General features: G+C 34.5%; 1 protein-coding gene across 1 annotated transcript in view; it reads right to left on the bottom strand.

Moving 5' to 3' along the window:
* LOC135085950 (AT-rich interactive domain-containing protein 5B-like) overlaps positions 1-16790 on the bottom strand; it is a 108661-nt gene extending 91871 nt beyond the window's left edge. The window contains exon 1 of the mRNA XM_063980733.1: positions 16271-16790. Coding sequence (XP_063836803.1) covers positions 16271-16291 — 21 coding nt within the window. The 5' untranslated portion in view covers positions 16292-16790. The remainder of the gene's footprint in view (positions 1-16270) is intronic.
* Positions 16791-22665: the final 5875 nt, after the last annotated feature.

The following is a 22665-nucleotide window of genomic DNA, read 5'->3' as shown; positions in this document are numbered from 1 at the left end:
GATTGAATGAAAGGTGTTAGTTCGAATGAGCTATATGATACTAATCGCAACACCCCCCCCCCCCCCCCCAAGCATGGCATATCCTCGTTATACTAGCGCCAGTGAGTACTAATCTGCGTGACTTTTGACACCCCCTGATGAGTGGCACCCGGGGCGGACCGCCCCCCCCTTACGCCGCTAGTGGCTGGACCCTACGACTGCTTAACCCTACGACCGAACCCTCCGACAACTTGTACTTGTGACCCTGTGACAAGTCGAACACTGTGACACGTCAACCCCTGCGACTACTCTGAGCATTCATTGTAGATACAGTTCAGGCATTGATTGATGGAGCTAAATGGTTTACAATAAGTATCATAGTTGAATATTTTGGACTTGTCGTAGGGGTCGAGTTGTCCGGGTCAAGTTTTTGTAGGGTCGAGCTTCGTTTAAAGTAGGTTAAAATTAATTTAATCTTGTTATCGCAGGGGTCGAGTTGTCACAGGGGTCCAGTTGTCGAACTGTCGTAGGTTCCCTATGACAACCCGATGACAACTATGATACTTATTGTAAACCATTTAGCTCATTTATAATCAATGCCTGAACAGAATCTAGAATAAATGCTCAGAGTAGTCGCAGGGGTTGACGTGTCGCAGTGTTCGACTTGTCACAGGGGTCGAGTTGTAATAGAGATCGACTTGTCGCAAGGATCGAGGTGTCCAGGTCGAGTTTTCTTAACGCTCAAGCAGTCGTGATACCGTTTGAAGTAGGTCAAAAGTAATTTAATCGAGTTGTCGCAGGGGTCAAGTTGTCGGAGGGTTCGAGTGGTCGTAGGGTTCAGCTGTCGTATGGTCCAGCAGTCGTGAAACCATTTGAAGTAAGTCAAAAGTGTTGAGTGTTGACAAAAATCAAGTTGTCGCAGGGTTTGAGTTGTCGCAGGGGTCGAGTTGTCACAGGAGTCGAATTGACCCGGGGTCAAGCTGTCGTGATACCCATTGAAGTCGGTCAAAAGTGATTTTGTATGTATTTTTTCAGGGTTGCTTATGGATTCTTATTTTAGATATAACTTTTTTCTGAGACATGCATGTCACACTTGAGCTGTCATATTATAATAAAATTATAGTATTATCATGTACTATCATATTATAAGGTAGGTATTAAAGTGCTACAGTTCTGGGGACGTTTTGTCCCATTGTTCTTTTAGGAAACCATTCATAGTCATCATTACCATATACAAAGTGTCATCACCATAAGCCTAAATGATATGGTAATGATGTTAATGGTAATGACGAAAACGATTTTAAAATTATATAAAAATAATTGTCACCACTATTGGGACACCTCAATATCGCCATTTTTTTATTGTAATCACATGCTACAAAGTGCTAATTATTAGAAAAATATCGATATATAAAACTTACCAAATCGCACAAAATGGGAATGACGCGAGCCGATGACAAACTGCGAGTGTCTCTCGTTTTCCGAGTTTAAAAAGTCTCGGAGCTGCGTAAATTTTACGTGCATTCTGTTCTGTTACGAGCAACGAATTGAAGAGTGGGACGCGCGGACACAAGCGGGGATAAGTCGCGTCGCGGCCACATTAAAGAACCTTTGATGCTGCCGCGATGGCTATGACGATTTCTCGTGACAATATTTCAATTCATGATTCCATTTTATTGGCTAATACGATTTCAATATAATTTTGTTATTTTGTCACGGTAAATATGTACATTTTAAATTTATAATCAAAATCTGGTCTGTGTATAGGTAAAGTAAAAAAAATTAAAAGACAACGGCAAAGGTCAGTATTTTTACTGTGATGGTAATGACGTTTAGTGCGTGTTTTCTTGATTATCGAAATAACTTGAAGTATTTAATCAATATGGATCATGGCGCCTTATGTGGAAACTTGTATGAATCGTTATTCAGAAGTTTAATTTACCAGAACTACAACAGTTTTTTTTTTATCGATCGGAACATAAGTTTTTTACTGTTTCGCGGATTTACCCTGTAGCAAATGGTGATAAATTATACACAGCTGGTAAAGGTTTTGCAAAAGTGCACTTGAAAAATGGTGATGTAAGGACAATAAGTGACGTATTTTATGTACCAAATTTAACAGTTAACTTACTGTCAGTCAGTGCCATGGTTAATAAAGGATTTAAAGTAGTGTTTAGTTCTGGCACGTGTAAAATTTATGATAGTGGTATAATAGTTGCTACAGCCACTCAACATGATGGCATTTATCAACTTGACACAATTGAACCACCTAATCTTGATTGTAACTTTGCCACAAAATGCGAATCTTCTCTCGTTCCAACAGATTTAGGTAATACTGACAAGATATATTGTGAAAAGGAGCCAGTTTCAAGCAGTGCAGATTCATCAGCAACTGCAATGACAGCTGCTACTGAGAAGAAAGAAGTTTCGCAGCAGGTTTGGCATCGACGACTTGCACACCTCAATCATCGCAGCATGGAACTTATGAGAAAAGGTATGGTAATGGGCATTTCATTTGATAATAGTACCATAGAAAAGTGTGTATCGTGTGTCGAGGGAAAGCAAACTCGATTGCCATTTCCCAAAAATTCTTTTAACAGAGCCACGGAGGTATTAGAATTAGTTCACAGTGACCTATGTGGTCCCATGCCTTGTAAATCCTTCAGTGGAGCAAGCTACTTTGTAACATTTATAGACGACTTTACTAGAAAAACTTATGTATATTTTTTAAAAGGGAAAAATGAAGTGTTTGACACGTTCAAAGCTTGGAAAATTCTAGTTGAAAATCAGACTAATAAGAAACTTAAAATCATTCGAACTGACAATGGAACTGAATACTGTAATTTGAAATTTCAGAATTACCTAAAGGAGAATGGTATAGTACACCAAACCACTGTACCATACTCCCCTCAACAAAATGGAGTTGCTGAACGTGCTAATAGAAGCATCATGGAGAAGACACGCTGTATGCTCCAGGAAGCCAGGCTTGGACAAGAGTATTGGGCTGAAGCTGTGAATACAGCTGTGTACTTGAAAAATCGGTCACCAACTAAAGCTGTCAAGGGGCACACTCCTGAAGAGAAGTGGACAAATCGCAAGGTATCAGTTTCATATTTAAAAACATTTGGATGCATCGCTTATGCACATGTAAATAATCGTACCAAATTGGAACCCAAAGCCAAGAAGTATATTTTTGTTGGATATTGCGAAAATACAAAGGGCTATAGATTGTTAAACCCTGATAACCCTAAAGATTGTATAAAGGCACGAAATGTTACCTTTTTTGAAAATAAATATATTAATGACAAAAATGTGTCAAATGATGATAATTGTACAAAAGAATCATCCACAGAGGTAATTATAGATGAGAAAAATATGACTGAACCTCCCTCAGAATCATTAAGCGAGGTAAATTCTGATGACACATATTCAAATCAGCTTGAGCCGAGACACAGTGTTATATCTGTTGATGATTCTATGAGTGAGGAAAGCTTCTATACAGATAATACTTCGGATGAAACATATGTTCCAGATTTTGAAGAGGAATCTTCGAGTTCATATTCAGAACAAGAAACTGGTCCTGAATACATGGCAGCACAGCTTGTAAAAGGAACTGCGTGTGATGGTGACACCGATGAGCCACAGACGGTGCACGAGGCGCTGGGTGCTCCTGATGCAGACTGCTGGAAACAAGCAATGGCAGATGAGTATGAATCTTTCAATGCCAACCAATGCTGGACACTTACGGATAGAGTTCATGGTCATACCCCTGTAAAATGTAAATGGGTATTCAAGAGGAAATTGGGTGTAAATGGTGAGCTCCTGAAATATAAGGCTAGATTAGTTGCCAAAGGATTCACACAACGTTATGGAATAGACTATAGTGAGACATTTTCACCAGTTGTTCGATATTCTAGTATTAGAACACTGTTAGCTATCGCTGCTGAATATGAAATGAATATTGAGCATTTGGATGTTAAGACAGCATTTTAAAATGGCGACCTTTATGAATCGGTATACATGGAGCAACCTGAAGGATTCGTTATAAAAGGCAAAGAAAATAAAGTTTTCAAACTTAATAAGGCCATCTATGGTTTGAAACAAGCAGCAAAAGCGTGGTATGAAAAGATAAATAAAAAATTATGTGAGAAATTAATGTTCAACAAGTCATCATTGGAACCATGTGTATATTATAAATCTAGTAATGATAGGCTCATTGTAATAGCCCTGTATGTCGATGACATTTTGTTGATGTCCACAGCCAATGCTCATGAAGAGGTTATTGATATAAAACAGAAATTGAGAAGTGAGTTTGAGATAACAGATTTAGGGCCAGCTAGATACATCTTGGGAATTAGAATTTCTAAATATGATGACAAAATAACTTTAGATCAAACAAACTACATTGAGAAGGTATTACAAAGATTCAAAATGGACGATTGTAATCCATCACCCACACCAATGGAATCGGGAATAAAACTGCCAAAGGGTAATCAGAAAGATGATAACCTAGATTACCGAGGCCTAGTAGGTTGTCTTATGTACGTTGCTGTCTGCAGCAGACCGGATATCGCTCATGCAGTCAGCTATTTAAGCCAATTCAATGAGTCTTTTTCAGAAATCCACTGGAAGGCAGCAAAAAGGGTTCTTCGTTACCTGAAAGGCACGATGAACTATTGTCTAGTTTTCAAAAAGGGTGGCTTAGACGTCACGGCCTTCGCAGATGCTGACTGGGCGAGTGATGAAGGAGATCGCAGGTCATATACTGGGTATGTGTTTCAGGTTGGTAGCTCTGTAGTGTCATGGGAAAGCAGAAAACAACGAACTGTGGCCTTGTCGAGCACGGAGGCGGAATACATGTCACTCTCCGACTCTTGTAAGGAGGCATTGTTTTTGCGGAATTTCTTGCAGGAAATATTGGGTATGTTGTGTAAAGTTACAATCTATAATGACAATCAGTCAGCACAAAAATTGTGCAAGAATTCGATGTTCCATGCCAGAACTAAACACATCGATATTCGTCACCACTTCATTAGGGATCACATATGTAATGGTTCTATTGATGTAAAATATCTATGTACAAAAGATATGTTAGCAGATTTGTTAACAAAACCACTGCCTAAGGAAGTTCATAACAAGTTTGTGAACCAGTTACTGTTAAAGTTGTAAACATGATAACTGTGTAATTCTAAGATTGTTCTAAAATTGCATGCGTGTTATTTTTTTTTTGTCATGAAACTATTACAAAATGTTGTGTAAATCAAGCAAAATACTGTGAACTATTCTATGTTTGAGAACCAAAAATTGTATTGGTTTAAGGGCCAGTGTTGTAATTTCTAAACGCAAATACAATTTTTTTTTTTTGACATCTGTCACTTGCTGTTTCCGGTCTCTCTGTCTGTAAGGCTGTCTAGTGTCTGTAGTTCCTGTGTAAATCTATTAAAATCTCTGTTATTCTTTTATCATTTTTCAATTAACACCTATAACCCATCACAGTCCGACACTGACTGTAGCTATTGTAGCCTCAATTATTGGTAACTAGTGTTAATCAACTCAATTGTAACAGCTAGTACAAGTTAGTAGTACCTATCTCTTCCCTACTAGACCTTAGTACTAGACACCAGTATCCCTACTCGGCCCATGATTCTTTAGTAAGGGCCCATTCCTATGGCAATCCAGTTTTGCAGGATCCTACTTTACTGGATCCTGGACTTGTGTGTTCACACGACGTAGCTGGAAGCAGGTACGGTTTTTTGCGATGCGGGTTTACAAATGTATTGTTTTTATGCATAACAAGGCAGGTATTTGACCGCAATCGCACCTGGTGTTAACTGAGATGCAGTCTAGGATGGTACATAATTATCTGTCCTGTAAGTGCCTATTCACTCTCTCCTTGAAAAGGCCCGGATTATAGTGTTCAGGAAAGACAGCAGCAGGCAACGAATTCCATCATGTATGTAGGAACCTGCTAGTGGGAAGACTTCTATTACACAATACTTTAAATTAAAATGGATCCTATTTTTACTGGTCCAGTTTAATGACAAAACTGAGTCCCAAATTCCAGCAGATCGTTTTTGCGGGACTGCAAACGGTAGTATGAAAAACACGAAACTTAACAGGGTCCTACAAAAAAACAGGATCCGTGGGAAATAACCCTAAGTTATGCGCTAATTTCAGTCAAATTCCCAGACTAAAGATAAGCATAAGATTAATTATGCTCGTGCTTTGTCCTCGAGATTAGAAATAAGAACTATGTAGTATCACGTACGGTGATGCCAGTTTACGCACTGTTAGTTGAGGATATTTTTTTTTTTTTTTTTTTTTGTGGGTATCTCAGTTTACATCCCATTTGACATTGGTATCCGTCGTCAGTCACGATTCAGTGCTCTGCCAGTTCGCACTTCTTCTACTTAAATACGTACCCAGTGTTAAAAATAGTGTTTTTGTGTCGTCAAAATGCCGAACGAAAAACGTCAAATGAGGATAAGGAACATTTGCTGAAGAAAATAAATAAATTGGAGCAGAAGATATTGGGTGCTGAACGTCGTTCAAGCGGTTCAACAGAAGATCATCGTTACACATTACCATAATGCGAACAACCATCCCGGGTTGTCTCTTTATGCCAGTTGTGTTTTTTGTCTGAGGGTTTGCGGTTTAACGTTTGAGTTCTACTCCTACCCCTAATTCAGACAATTGGAAAAATCGCAAGTTCATCGCCTTCAACCAAAAGAAGAAGAAGAAGAACATCATCATTACACATTACCATAATGCGAACAACCATCCCGGGTTGTCTCTTTATGCCAGTTGTGTTTTTTGTCTGAGGGTTTGCGGTTTAACGTTTGAGTTCTACTCCTACCCCTAATTCAGACAGTTGGAAAAATCGCAAGTTCATCGCCTTCAACCAAAAGAAGAAGAAGAAGAACATCATCATTACACATTACCATAATGCGAACAACCATCCCGGGTTGTCTCTTTATGCCAGTTGTGTTTTTTGTCTGAGGGTTTGCGGTTTAACGTTTGAGTTCTACTCCTACCTCTAATTCAGACAATTAGAAAAAACGCAAGTTCATCGCCTTCAACCAAACGAAGAAGAAAACAGATGCAGTAAGTTCTATCCATTATTACACATACTACCATGGTGCGGGCAACCATACCGGGTTGTCTCCTTATGCTAGTTGTGTTTTTTGTCTGAGGGTTTGCGGTTTAACGTTCGAGTTCTACTCCTACCTCTAATTCAGACGAATACAGTAAATTCTATTTACTTAATACAATATTATCATTACACATACTACCATATTGCGGGCAACCATACCAGGTTGTCACGTTATGCTAATTGTGGTTTTTGTCTGACGATTTGCGTTTTTAACGTTTGAGTTATTACCTACCTCTAATTCAGACGAATACAGTAAATTCTATTTACTTAATACAATATTATCATTACACATACTACCATATTGCGGGCAACCATACCAGGTTGTCACGTTATGCTAGTTGTGGTTTTTTGTCTGACGATTTGCGTTTTAACGTTTAAGTTATTACCTACCTCTAATTCAGACGAATACAGTAAATTCTATTTACTTAATACAATATTATCATTACACATACTACCATATTGCGGGCAACCGTACACGGGTTGTCACGTTATTTAATTTGTGTGGTTATTTTTGTCTGACAGTTTGCGATATTAATATATACTTGCCTCCAAATCAGACGTTCGTAATGTAATGATTTATCTATATCTAAGGGTTTGCGGCACTAAAAACTTTGCATTAATAACCTACTTCTAAATCAGATGTTCGAAGTTAATTATTTTTTTAAATAATAATTACCCATACTACCATACTGCGGAGCTGTGTGATTTTTATAATATGATGGTTTGCGGTATTATCAACAATACCTACCCTCTAAATCAGACGCAGAATCCTAAAAATATTACGATACTTACGGTATTGCGGGCAACTACAACGGGTTGTAATTTTACTGTCTTACCTACTTACTTCTTCAAGTCAAGTAAGCTCAAGTCTAAGTTTTTCGGTGATAACAATTTGGCGATAATATTTAATTTTAAATTGATATAAACGTTAATATTACTAGGCATGCAGAAAATTCGTGTTAAGTTGTTACCTACCCGCTACATATTTTAGCAGGCAGTCAAAAGGGCTGTTCCATACTTGTAAAAGTACATTATCACATTAAAAAAAAAAAAATGCAATAATGCATACCTACTTGTTTAGAAATTGGGAGTTGTCTTAATAAGACATGATTTGATGGGTTCATATCCACACTACGGGGCGGTGATAATTATGATACACGCCAAATCGTTAGCAGGTGAAAAACCATTAGTAGCTATCGAAACATTGGACTCAGAACCCTTAGCCTCGAACCCTGCCGCCGCCGACGCTGCTGCTCTCGTTGCCATCTGCGCCGCTTCCGCTGCTGCTGAAACTAGAAATCAATTAGATTCGACACCTACAACGCTGTTGGTCTGAAACAGCTGCGCCCCTTCATGATGAGATTGTAATATTGGTGATGATCCTGTGTAGGACAAGCCTCAACACAATTACCTTAATATGAATTTCTTATCGATGCCAATCGCATTTTTTCGACTGTCTACTAAGAATTCCTTATCAGAAAAAACGTAATTCTACTTAGACTCATTAAAGATAAGATCAATTATTACCTACTTTGGTGCCAGCTGGCGCTGTGTGAAATTGTTCAAAGAATTATCTATTCTCTAAAGACTTATCTATTTATTTATTTATTACAAACACCGAAGATTGACTCCATGTCTTTTGATAAAAACTTTCCAAAACACTAAAAACTGCCTAGCGAACTTCAAAGTTTGGGGCTGATCTGAAATTGAATCCCAAAATCAAATCAGCAGCCACCAAAAAAGTCCTTTCTTATACGAATTTAACCTTGAAGGGACTTCCCCGAAAGGCAGACAACCGATGAAAACAGAGGACTTGACCTCCTGACTTTCAAAACAGTCATCACGTGTCATGCTCGTGAGCGCACCAGCCGCATCCAGCTCAGAACCGCAACAGTTGAATCTCGTAAAATATGTCGGTTGGCTTTTAAATTTTTACCATCAGTGGTCACTAGTAATAAGTGACTCTGTTGTACTAGGATAGAGTTATGTGATTTCAATCTCACAACCAATAATAAATGTCAGTATAAATCACATAATACATGATTATATTCGGACATAGAAAAATTGCAATTATATCAGGCTATTCATAAACTTATATAAAGTGTCATGAAATATAGTACTCCGATGTCTCAACTACGGGATGGGGGGCGGCGTGTTACGGGGAAACTTCTGGGGACCCATGGTCCAACATCTATTTTATTTTATTAATATTATCTAATATTAAAAACATAATATAAGAATTAATCTGCAAAGATTCCAAACATTGACCTTTCTTGGCCTTAAAGTATTTACTAAGGATCTTCAAAATTCTCAGTTTCTCAGAATGAAATTCAGTTTTGTACACCGCATAGGTGGCGTGCAGTTTCCCCCCACTTAACACAAATAAAAATAATTGTGGCAATGATGCGAAACTAGAAAAATCATTATAATCATCAATACACAATGATGTGTCCTATCTAATGATCTATCTTATCTAGATAATAGCATGGTAGATACCGAATCTTGAAGAGTCCATTCAATATTAGTATGGACTCGACATTACCAAATTCACCATTTTATCATTTTTACATTTGGAGAACGTGGCATCGTTAATTTTGCTAAATTCGTTATCGTTATACAGTGTGAGTCACGTTAAAGTGTACATATGAAAATAGATGAAACTAGACCTATTTTTATCGACAAAAAAGAGGTCAAAAAATTTTTGAGATTTTTTTTTAATTTTTTATAGAATTTTTTTTCTTCCAATTACTTATTGTAAAGAAAACGTAATAACTTTTAAACTAAGCGGTATATCCTGATAAAATAAAAACAGTAATAATGCTAAATAATAGGCAATACTAAAACATTACAAAAAATACACAAAAAATGCCAACAAATAATAAAAAATGATGCTTTTTGAAATAAATCTGCTTAAAAATTCGTATTTTTTTGGATATTTGATAAATTTCTCCAAAAAATGCCCCTATAACAGGTGATTTTTATTACTTTGTATTATTCTCTATCATATTACTTTTGTAAAACTAAAAATCACATGTCTCTATCCCTATCACAACATTTGCTATGATCGTTTGAACAAAGGCCTGCCACCACATTTTTCTCCGCTACAGGTAGAGACAATTTTAATTTTAACTCAAATGCTTATTTTACTTCGAAATCTTTTGTTTTTATTTAAAATCTAACTTGTCTTTATCAAAATTACAAATCTAGAGTCACTTTCAGTTCCGTTGTTAACGAAGCGTTGAATGGCGCGCCCGGAGAGGCTTAGTTCAAACGATCATTGCAAACGTTGTGATAGGGATAGAGACATGCGATTTTTGGTTTTACAAAAGTTATACGATAGAGAATAATAAAAAGTAATAAAAACTACCTGTTATAGGGGCATTTTTTGTAGAAATTTATCAAATAACCAAAAAAATACGAATTTTTAAGCAGATTTTTTTCAAAAAGTATCATTTTTTATTATTTGTTGGCATTATATAGGTATTTTATGTATTTTTTTTAGTATCGCCTGTTATTTAGCATTATTACTGTTTTTATTTTATCAGGATATACCGCTTAGTTTAAAAGTTATTACGTTTTCTTTACAATAAGTAATTGGAAGAAAAGAAATTTTATAAAAAATTAAAAAAAAATCTCAAAAATTTTTTGACCTCTTTTTTATCGATAAAAATAGGTCTAGTTTCATATATTTTCATATGTACACTTTAACGTGACTCACACTGTATACCCCAAATTAGATAGGTACCCCGATGCATACGCAATTAAAAATTTTAAGACAACAAGGTCAAGCTTATTTCTGCGGTTTCCTTCCTTTTTTGTATTACACATACATTGCGAAAAATCACAAGATCAAGCGACGGGTATACTAGCAGTACCCTTATAACGTAGTCTAGCTTTGTTTCTTTAATTGAATAAAAATAAAAACGCTACACGTACACGTGTCTAAATGTCTCATATAAAACGAAGATTACATCTTCATTTATCTATGGATATTATATCTTCATCATTGTCTGATGATCAAGCAGTACAAAACAATTTCCTTAAACAATTTCAAGGAAATTGTTTTACTTTTGCCATAACTATCATTCATTGAGGTATTAGATTCCACTATTTTAATAAAAAATTGTGAATTTCGATAGCTGTAATAAGCTTGTCTTTTAATTTGGCTGTCATATTGGAAACATAATCAGATATTATGGTTTCCGAAAAATTTAAAATATTTAGAAATTAGCCATTTTACTGTCATTAGTTAGTGTAATTATTACACACATTGTTCAAACCTTCCTTAGAAGCATTCAAATATTATGCATACAAATATTCAATCTAATCACGACATCGCGCCCAAGTGCACAACAATCAATCTTGGTATTGTCTTGACAATTTATGTCATATACAAGCATTTTGTGCAAAGTGTTGCTTACGAAATTTTTTACCGCTCTAACAAAGAGCACTTAGTTTAGTCACAAGTTTAGTTCAATTAACATTGCAGGCTTGTGATATTGACACCTTGATATTCACCACTCACAGCACGAGGCATGCTGCCTCGTCTAGAGCATATACATTAGGAATTAATCTTGATTATCAGAATTACCCCCGGTTGGAGCGTTATTTCAAATAGGTACTTTGGGCAAATTCTTTAACAGAATGCCTATTGCGTCCAGAAATAACAATCAACATTTAATTGACAGAAGAACCTAATACTGACAATTGATTTGGGAAACAATAATTAACTTTCCCACTTACATTATGGCTAATATAACAGCTAATTATACTTGCCTTTAATTACTTACCCTTAATTATCAATTATACGAAAGTATTCACTCGGGTAACTATGACAGTTATGTCACACTTAATAGTAATTATAAAACAAGCATTGTATTCTTACCAATGATTTATTATTTTTGCAAAGTAATAAACAGCTTTGTTTTTATTATCATTTCACATCAGTTCTCTCAAAATCTACATAGTTCTTATTTCTAATCTCGAGGACAAAGCACGAGCATAATTAATGATTAAACGAACTTAAAAAGTGAAGTTCTATCATAATTATGCGAGGGCTTTGTCCGAAGAGATTAGAAACCCTCCCACCCGTCTTTAACAATCATATATTATTAAAAACAAACCCCCATATTAGTGAAATGATAAAAAATACAAATTACTACTCCAAACTAACTGACGACGGATACCAATGTCAAATGGGATGTAAACTGAGATACCCACAAAAAAAAAAAAAAAAAAAAAAAATATCCTCAACTAACAGTGCGTAAACTGGCATCACCGTACGTGATACTACATAGTTCTTATTTCTAATCTCTTCGGACAAAGCCCTCGCATAATTATGATAGAACTTCACTTTTTAAGTTCGTTTAATCATTAATTATTGAACGATAAACCCGATCAATACGACACCATGTTTTCGATACATTCAACACACGCTGAAACGTCATCATGACTCACGTAACCGAGTTATTGTTGTTGGTTTAATATTACCTTCTCGAGAAGTTGTGAGACTCACTTCTGCCCGTGGCTTTGCTTGTTATAGTTACAAATTAATATGCAAAAGCTGCACTGTGTGTATTTCTGTTTGTCTCAGATAATCTTTAAATTCATTACCAATGCTAGATTTTTTATGTTATTATGTTTGTAATAAAAAAATAATAGATTTTCCAAACACACAGTCATTATTTCACCTAATTAAAGAAAGAAAGAAAAATTTTTAGATATTCAAGTTTATTTGTTTATCTATGTAAAATCTTTATTGCACACAAAAAATTCCAAAAGGCGATATTAATGCCGTGTGGTACTCTCTACCAGTTAACCTTTAGGCCAAACAGAGAATTTGAGTAGGTAGGCGGTGCATAATAATAACAATACTTCATAAAAAATACTAATGCAATAAGTTTCAATTCACAACCAAAACAACTGTACAATATTCCTACTATTCCACTCCACAATCTCCTTATCTCAATAAAATTGTTTTTTAACCTTACGCCGAAGTATTAAAGTTCAAATCGTTTATTTTTAATGGTCAGTTAATTTCTTGACGACTGTACATATTTGTGACGTGGCAGATGTCAAAATATTCAGGGTAGTTGACATTGCAAAAAATACCTTATGAATCATAGCCTCAAAGTCGAATACGCTTCGTGTGAAACACTTGTAAATTGAGTAGTAAACTTATTATTATGATCATCATTTTGTTACAATAACAGGTTTAGTAAAAACTATTTTAAACAATTAAGAACGAACTCACAAGAGTAGATCAGATCTAGTACAGTGACCTTGAGGTCGTCCTTATTGCTAACTAAATACGAGCTACTTTTTTATTGCGAATGTTATACTTGTAGTGACGGTTGAATTTAGTTATGAAAATATTTTATTTTTAGCTTTATAAAAGCGCTATAAAACATCTTATTGATAATTTTACTGTATTGGGACAAAAATATGGGCTAATGCTTAGAAGATGCGCAAGAAACTCAGTCACTATTGTCAGCCTCTTTTTCAATGGTTAACAAAAGTACCATATTGATGCGAGCTAGGCTAGGCACAATATTTTTGTCTTCTGCACTAATATTATAAAGATTTGATTGTTTGTTTGTATTGAATAAGCTCTGAAACTACTAGAACAATTTGTAAAATTCTTTAACCATTAGAATCCTGCATTATTTCTGATGAACATAGGCGGAACAAAGTTCGCCTGGTCAGCTATTTATAATCTTCTAATGATACAAAAAATCTTTATCCACACGGGTGAAGCCACGACCCCTAACTAGTTATTATATCACAAAGGAAGCGTCACTTCTCGTGAAACTAGACTTTAAGCCGAGTAGATAAAGTCTTAGTTTGGTCACCAAGTGCGCATGCCTGTACAAATTGGTCTACGTTCGCGAACATTCTACGAAAGGCTTTATTATCTACCAGATAAGGGTTATATTTTGAATCTACACTCAAGAACAGATTTGAGACTGAGTTTGGTCCAAATATGAAATAGAACAATCACAATCTTGAGTTTGAGACTTGAGTCGAGTTTTGAACGTTGTTAGTACATTATCACAGGCTTAATGATCATTAATTAAACTGGTTTTTGCTTGTAGCTTCACTCCCGTTTTAATTATATCATTAATAAAGCAATCACGTATTTGCACAACTTAATATTATCAAAAAAGCTAATAATAATTTTTTATTGCTTACACGAGAAAAAAGGGGTTAAGCATAAAAGTTCCATCCCCTATTTCACCCTTTTTATCGATAAATCAATGGCTTGCCCTTCTCCTAAGTTCCATCCATCTCTATTTTGGTGTCTTACTTATTTTTTTAATTAAAATTAAGTTTTTTTTTGTGAAAATAAGTTTTTCTTGTTTTTTTTTCTATTCCAACACAATTTATCAAAAATGATTCAGCTGCATAAACGTGAAGACGTAACATACAGACAATTTTACTTTCGCATAATATGAGTATGGATATCCAACAGCTTTGCTCGCAACTCCGTAAGCGTGGAAATCGTTATCCAGTCAACCACGACCCCTAATTTATATGGGACTGAGTTCAGTAGAGAGTTCAAGCTGCAGTTTACTATCGACACAATCATCGACAGTAAAAAAACATATTATTTAGGTGAGTAATGGGTTTTATTTATAGAGTCAGCAATATTAATTTTTTAGTGAGCAGAAAAATGAAAACTATAAGCAAAAATAATTGGTCAGAAAACCATATTAAATCGATCAGCGTCCTGCAAATCCCGCAAAACTGGATAGCCGTGGGAATGGGAACGAGCCCTAGGTAAAAACATAATATCTCAAAAAACTACTTCTAAACTCCACTAGTGTTAAATATGACCCTGACACGTTTTTCTGCTAACTAGCCATAAGCCAACGCGCATCGGACGGACGTTTTTTGTTGCATAATCGCCTTTGTTACAACGGCACAAGGTACTACTGTTTATTAGTGAAGATTCACATTTCTAAAATACTCATTAATTCAATTTATCGATAACTAAGCCAAAGTTATCAAAAAACATTATGGTGTGTGAATTTATATTGATTTATTAAAATTAGTCGTCACAAGTAAAATAAAATTTTAAAATTGACAAGCAGATTTAAATGTTTATCTGCTTGACAATTTAAATTTACAATGAGAAAACTAAGAACATGTTAAAATCCCTAAAATATGTTAAATACGTAAAATGACGACATTTTTTTTACTTATAATTAACTTCCAGTTAATAGAAACATTGGTTATGGATGGAATCATATTTTATACATTACAAAATAATATGTTTGGAGTTTTGGATTCTTATGACGTCATGTCACTTTAAAGTTTATTTATTTTAACTCGACCTACCTCTTTCACACTGTGGAATGAGTGGAATGCATTAAACCTTCCTCTTGATCACTAATTATTGCTGAATTGAATTGCAATCCATTACGTAGTTTAACAAATCTAAATGCAGACCAAGCGACATTACCAAAAAAATGCATCAAACAAAAATAGCATTTCAAAATGTTTATGTAATATAAACTAAAACAAATGTAACACTCAATTTTAAATATTATTTGTTAAAGTTTATGAAATTCGTGAAATGTCATACTATTACCATTACAAGAAACAAATCATCGATATCGATATCCTAGCTACGCGCCCCCATCATTAGCGCTGCTGATATGGCGGAGCAGGGTTGAGTTTGTTCATAATAATTACGTTCTTCAATTTTAATTCCTGATCAATCGTTCTAATTCATTCGAAACAACTTTGATTTGAATTGAATTATTAATGAAATTATTCCATAAACATACTAAGAAATCGATTTAGGCAAATCGTATCGAAAAGTAAGTAGGTATTGATTATGTAAAAACGTAAAGAAAAAACACTCATTGTGTACACAGGTTTACGAGTCGGAAACAATGGATGACGTCACCAACTAAAGTAGAATCATAACATTTAGGATTCAATTTTAATGTTTTCATTTATGCTCATTGTCTTCTCGATTATTATCTCATTTTAATCATTTATTTTAATTTCTAATTTGTTCTTTTGTTAATTAAATTAATTTAAAAGTCACTCAATTGATGATGATAATGATAAGTGTCAAGTTCCGTGGACGAATTTAAAAACACAGATAAAAAATAACAAAAAAGGTACCTTGAAAGTAGGTTTCTCCATTTCCGAAAAAATCCAAAAAGGCGCTGGCAATCCAGTAAGTAATTCACTTTAACTTAACAAAAACACCGAAACTGTACATAACAAATGTATTTAACATCATGTCCACACAACGAAGACAAATGCAATTTTATTTTTAACATTCAGCGTAGACATTGCACTATATTTAACACACTGACTGTTCTCAAGTTATTTTTTTCACGTGCTAATTCTGGCACAACACAAGAAACACGCCGGAAAAAAAACAATCACTTTTTAAATTTCACTAGGATACGGAACTCCGAAATCGATTATAATTAAAATAATTATCTCCACAGATAACGCAACAATAATAATAAGCACTTAAATTAGTTGATTGTTATTTTTTAACTGCACGTCGCGTGTAAATCGGAAATTGGTAATGTGGATTTTTATGGTGGAATTATGGTTGACAATAGACACAATATGGCGTACGATGACAAAAATAAGAGTCCGCGACGATACACACGCCCGTCTCAGCCCGCGGCCGACGGTTGTCTGTGTGAATGTAGTTAACATTACTCTGTATTTTCTTGCACGCACACATAGACCGTTAGGGTTGCCTGCCGATTTCAGGAGTTGTTTAATAATAATAATTAAGTTCTTTTGTTGTTGTTAATTATAATAAAATTGATAAAGTGCTATAATCTATAAAACCTTTTTAGCATTATAGTTATTATGATGCTGTAAGTGTTATTATCCTATTTTATGCCAAACATGCTAACTGTAGAGTGCTTATACTCGTAGTAGATTTATTAAGTCGTTTAGTTTTGTACAAATTAGTATGTATTATTTATATATTAAATATACACTGAGACAAAAATAATAGTTGTAGGTAAATAGCATTAGTCCTATAAAACAATAAAAGTTATACTTTCTCCTTTGTTTCTGTAACAAAGGGTTTTATGAAAGCATTGTGTAGTATCCAGTTATGGTGTTTTTTAAAAGAAATAGGCATAATTTTGCTTTCTTATGTTGGCAATGTTGGCATTATTGTATTTTGAACCTTTACGCCAAGTAGTACAGGAACAATACTATTATGTTCAATTCTACATTATTAATAATATCACCTCAGATGATTGTTGTAGAGAGTTACTTATTATGTAGGTAGGTAGGGCATAATAATTTTAAAATTAAAACCAAAATTAATTGTTATTGAACAAATCTATTTGTCAATATCCCACAAACATTGCACATTGATTCAACGCGAAATATTACATTTAACTCTAAAAGTCTCAAAAATTAATAATAAAAATATTAATAAATATCAGTATCGATCGGTGGCGGCCCTGACTCCGTGCCACGCACACAAAGCCGCTCACTCACACATAAACAAAGCGTGCGTACAGCATTTTTTACGTAAACACAGGCAGTGTCATAGTACACCCACAGTTTGGGGTATGAAACCAGTTTTCCTCATTTAAAAATTATTATTATTATAATTGTCAAGTAATTGATTTGCTAATTTGTTAATCTGTGCGATTGTGTAACAAACGATTTGGCAGTCGTGGCGTCAATTTGAAGTACACTTAATTACAATAGAACGAATATGTTTTTTGTTATAATAAGAATAATTTGTGGTTCAAAATACCACCAATCATTAAATATGGATCAGTCACTTAAAAATAAATATCTTAAAGTTTATTATTCTAAACGAGTTTGAATAGTGTTGAGTTACATTAAAATCAAAAAGACTCAAAAAACTTATTTTATTTTTGCAAGTAAGCCTTTAAAAAGCACTTTTACATGTCCCAATATTAACCCTACCACTGCTTCGAGACAATAAATGAAAAAAAATAAGGTATCGTGTTATTTTTTGTAGACTTAAATAAAAAGTAACACACTTGTTAAACACTGTTTTAAAATGATATTTCCATACTAAACGTCAGTACAAAACACTGTCCAAGCGTGTAAGTTTTATTACTAAGGTAGTTTAGGTAGTCAGCATCATCATTATTTCAGCTACAGGTCGTCCACTGCTGAACATAGGCCTCCCTCAATGACTTCGACATCGCCCGGTTGATAGCGACCTGCATCCAGCGCCTTCCTGCTATCTTTCAAGAGTCATCACGAAGGGGATAAGGGTAAGAGACTACAATAATAGCCAGTGTCACTCTCACGATTAAGACAAATCTAACGACACCTCTCACGCTAAAATCGGTCAAGCCGTTTAGGCTGTAGGCCGTGCCAAAGAAATATACATACATACATACATACACTCGAAAAACAACCCTCCTTCTGGCGCAGTCGGGTAAAAACATAACCCTCTTTCTGGCGCAGTTGGGTAAAAAAATCTTCCCAGATTATTATGTGTAACTTTCACTTATACTGCGCGCTCATACAGTTTGTCCGGTATTTAGTTAATTTATTTTTAGACCAGCGCTAGATTTCCGCAAAAACCGATTTGGTCGATGCAAACTAACGATTTCCAATTCTATACCTTTTCTAAGGAAGAAATACATTTTTTCAGTCTTCAGTAGGTTACTTCAGTTTTGAAATCATATCGCGTGTATGTGTGAGTTTACGCTTTACGTGAACATGTAGCAGTTGTGGCATTATCGGCGATGCCATGGCCGTGCTTAATTTTTGAATTTCGAATTCATTTGAATTTTGAACGTGAATGTTTTTGTATCTGTTAAGTTATTTGATGTTTGAATATTTGAACTTCGAATGTTTTAAATCTGGATGAACAAAGGAGAATAAATAATAATAAAGTACAGTCAGGGTCAGGTATAGGGGTCAGGGTGGGTCAGGGCTATTCATTAATAGTAGATTTAATTTTATTATAAAAAATGCTGTATTTTAAAATTAAATAATATTATTAATTTATTTTTTAATTTATTTAAATTGTTTAACGATGTTTCAATAGTAATCTTAGAATTACTTAGGCTTATATAGAACAAATTAAACTGCATTCAAATCGGTCTAGCCATTTACGAAAAAATAGCGAATAAAGAAATAAAAAATTACATTATACCGTTTACATAAAATTTGATTTCTGTTTGAAACTTCGTTTACCTATTTATTTATTTCATTTTACATGCATTCGGGATTCGGGTACTTACTTTTACTTTTGTATGAAAAGTAAAAAACAATAACAGAAAGTTAACTTAATTTAGTAGGTACCTATCGATCTATCATCTTTTTTTTCACGGGATACCTACCGTGCGGTGTTGGGAACATGAGGTGGGAATAGTCTCTCGTTCCCACCGCTGCAACTCCTGTGTAGCCAGGATCTACAGCTTGACCGCCAATAACCCAACCAGTGAAGGTCAAGTTGACCTATTTAAAACAATTAGAAAAATATTTTTAGTCTGTGCGATCACAAGTTAGGTATTTTCGATATTTTCTTATCGATATGACGCGATATGAGTCGATAACCACTTCTTCCAGATAAATTATGGTGTTGACGAATACTCGAGCTTGAATTATCATAAGGGCTGTATTATTTATTATTATTTTGTGTTTTAGGGTTCCGTGGCTTATAAGGACCCCTAATTTTTTATATGACTCCATTTTATTCGTTTGACGATTGGCCGACTTATTTGCTTGTTCTGAACTCTGGGCGATATTTGATATTTAAAATTGACAGTAAATACTAAGATCTGTGGTCTCTTGTAACTGTAAAAAACCGAAAAAAAAATACAATAACAATAAAAAAGAATTAATTAACAATTTCCTGTAGAAAACATAACAATACGCTATCCTATGAAATGCAAATTCAGAAAAATTAAAATACTACTGACATTAATAAATAAAATAATAAATAGCCTAATTTTAAAAACCATTAACATAATAACCAGCCGAATGTCGGCCCTTCTGTTACGTCATAGTTAAAACTTAAAGAACTCGTTTTCATCAAATTTATACATCCGCAGTCAGTCAATTTATCAAGTTATTTATTTATATAGAAATAAATTTGCATTGATACATCGTTAACACTAATTTAAGTTGGTAAATAACCTATATGTTACATCATTTTATAGGTTGATAATTGTTGCCCTTTCCTATTTTTTGACATTTAAATAGTCAATTGATCTACATTCTAAGATAGAAATGTAATAACATTATGTCAACAATAGCACATAGGTATTTTTCGTAAATAGGTATTTAAAAATAATACCAGAAAAATTTTACTGACACACTTTTCTACTAACAGATTCATTCGATGTTTTTTTTTACAGGTTTCTTATTTTGTTTGTATTGAATTTTAATTAACATGCAACATTTAAAATTATTTTTTCTGAAGTTTTTACAAAAAAAAAAATCTTTGAGACTTGAGTGCTCAAAATATTGTTATTTTTGAAGTTGACTGTATTTATTTTATGAAATAAATAATAAGTTATGACATTGGGAAACCACCGACAAAAGTTTTCAATTAAATAAGGTATAAGGTACTTCTTTTTTAACTGCCTATATTATAATAAAAAAATGAAAATTATGCATTTTTACAAGCTTTATATTGACTTCACTTGTTAGTATGTGTGGGACAAATCTTGCAACTGAATTTAAGACCACTTCTCCTCAACCGATTGTGCTGAAATTTGGTATACTTATGTAAGTACGATGACAATGCAATATTACCATTGAGCTGGTCTGATGATGGAGTCAGGAGGTGGCCATAGGAACTCCTAAACGAAACGGCGGAATCGCATCGAATTTGGGTTCTATGGATGTGTCTTTTTGAGCACTTTAGTGCTAGATGATGTCCAGGGTCCTGATGATGGAGACAGGAGGTAGCCATAGGAACTCCTAAATGAAACGGCGGAAACTTAACGAGTTTGGGTTCGTTGGATTCCACTTCCCGAGCACTTTTGTGCTAAATGATGACCAGGGCCCAGAGATTGAGATAGTTACAACTAAAAAGTGTAAAATAAAATTATAATAAAAAAAACTTTTTTAAAAAACAAGCTTTATCCTGAAATGCAGTTGTACTAAAACGAAAAAAATAATTGTATGCTAGGTTCAAAGAATTTCGAAAGCTTGTAGCGCAAACAGAAAAAAAGAGGAATAAATTCCATGCGCGATACAAGCTTTCGAAATTCTTTGAACCTAGCATACAATTATTTTTTTCGTTTTAGTACAACTGCATTTCAGGATAAAGCTTGTTTTTTAAAAAAGTTTTTTTTATTATAATTTTTATTTTTAAAGTCGAGAACTGCTGCTGTTTACTATTCAAATTCATAGAAAGTAACTTCTTTTTTCGTCCACAAAAGTCTTTTTTAAAGTTGTTTAAAAATAGTTTTTACTGTAAATACCTACATTTAGAAAAACTATTGACATAGCACGTAGACAGCTATCAGAACATTATCGAGAATTAAAGATAAACACAATCAATAAAGATAAAAGAAAAATTGACAGGATTCTTACCCGACTGCCAGAAGGAGGGTAGTGTTTTCAAATACTTCTTTGTTCATGGACGTAAGAGGAAGGGGAGGGCAGCTGTCCCCTAGAAATTGTAAGAATTCCTACCTTATATTTTGTTCCTAAGTGTCTAACTCCCGTTTTCACCATCAATCCCTAATTTTTATGTGACCCCTATGGTAACACATATCAGGACTTTTGTTTTCATAGGGGTCACTTAAAAATTAAACGGGCATAAGACCCGGGATAAAAACCATCCTATGTCCTTTCCCGGGACTCAAACTATCTCTATGCCTTTCATCAAAATCGGTTCAGCAGTTAAATATAGTCAAGCGTGAAAAGTAGAGACACACTTTCACAAATTATTTATGTAAGGTATTTTCTGTTATTCGGAGAAAGATTAGTACTTATAAGAGTAGGCGCACACCGTAGATTTTTCGTCGGCCGATAGTTTAGTCGGGCAGTTGATCAGTATGGGCATGTATGGGAGTGCGCACACTACGCCGATTCGATTTGGCCGATTCTTCATACAATTTAAAATCGGACACAACTATCGGCCAACTAAAAATCAACGGTGTGAGTCGGTGTGCGCCTACTCTAAATAGTATTAATTAAAAGTAACTCAAACAACACTATCTCTATAATAACATCCATTCAAAAGATATAAACCATTTTCTCCGTTAACTCGTAATAATTTAGTTAATAAACACACAATACTTTTTTGTGCGATTGGGTAGAGTCCTACAGACGGAATTCATTGAAATGTATTCCCGTAAAAACAGAACAGCGAAGCTGTGGAGTCGTCTTGCAAGTAAAGATTTTATAGATTTAATAAATTTCTGTTTGATGCAGGCTTGTGTCAATTTTTGGATTCGATTTATTGAGTCCTTCTCGTTACTTTCGAGTACATTCATCACCAGTAGGCCTAAGATGCGCGCCGTGATAATTTTTATCGACGTCAAAATGTATGGGCAAAATCGATAAAATGGCGTGAT

The sequence above is a fragment of the Ostrinia nubilalis genome, chromosome 30, assembly GCF_963855985.1.
Source record: "Ostrinia nubilalis chromosome 30, ilOstNubi1.1, whole genome shotgun sequence".
NCBI lineage: Eukaryota > Metazoa > Arthropoda > Insecta > Lepidoptera > Crambidae > Ostrinia > Ostrinia nubilalis.
The sequence above is the reverse complement of the archived record's forward strand: the minus strand, read 5'-3'. Positions and strand labels throughout refer to the sequence as shown.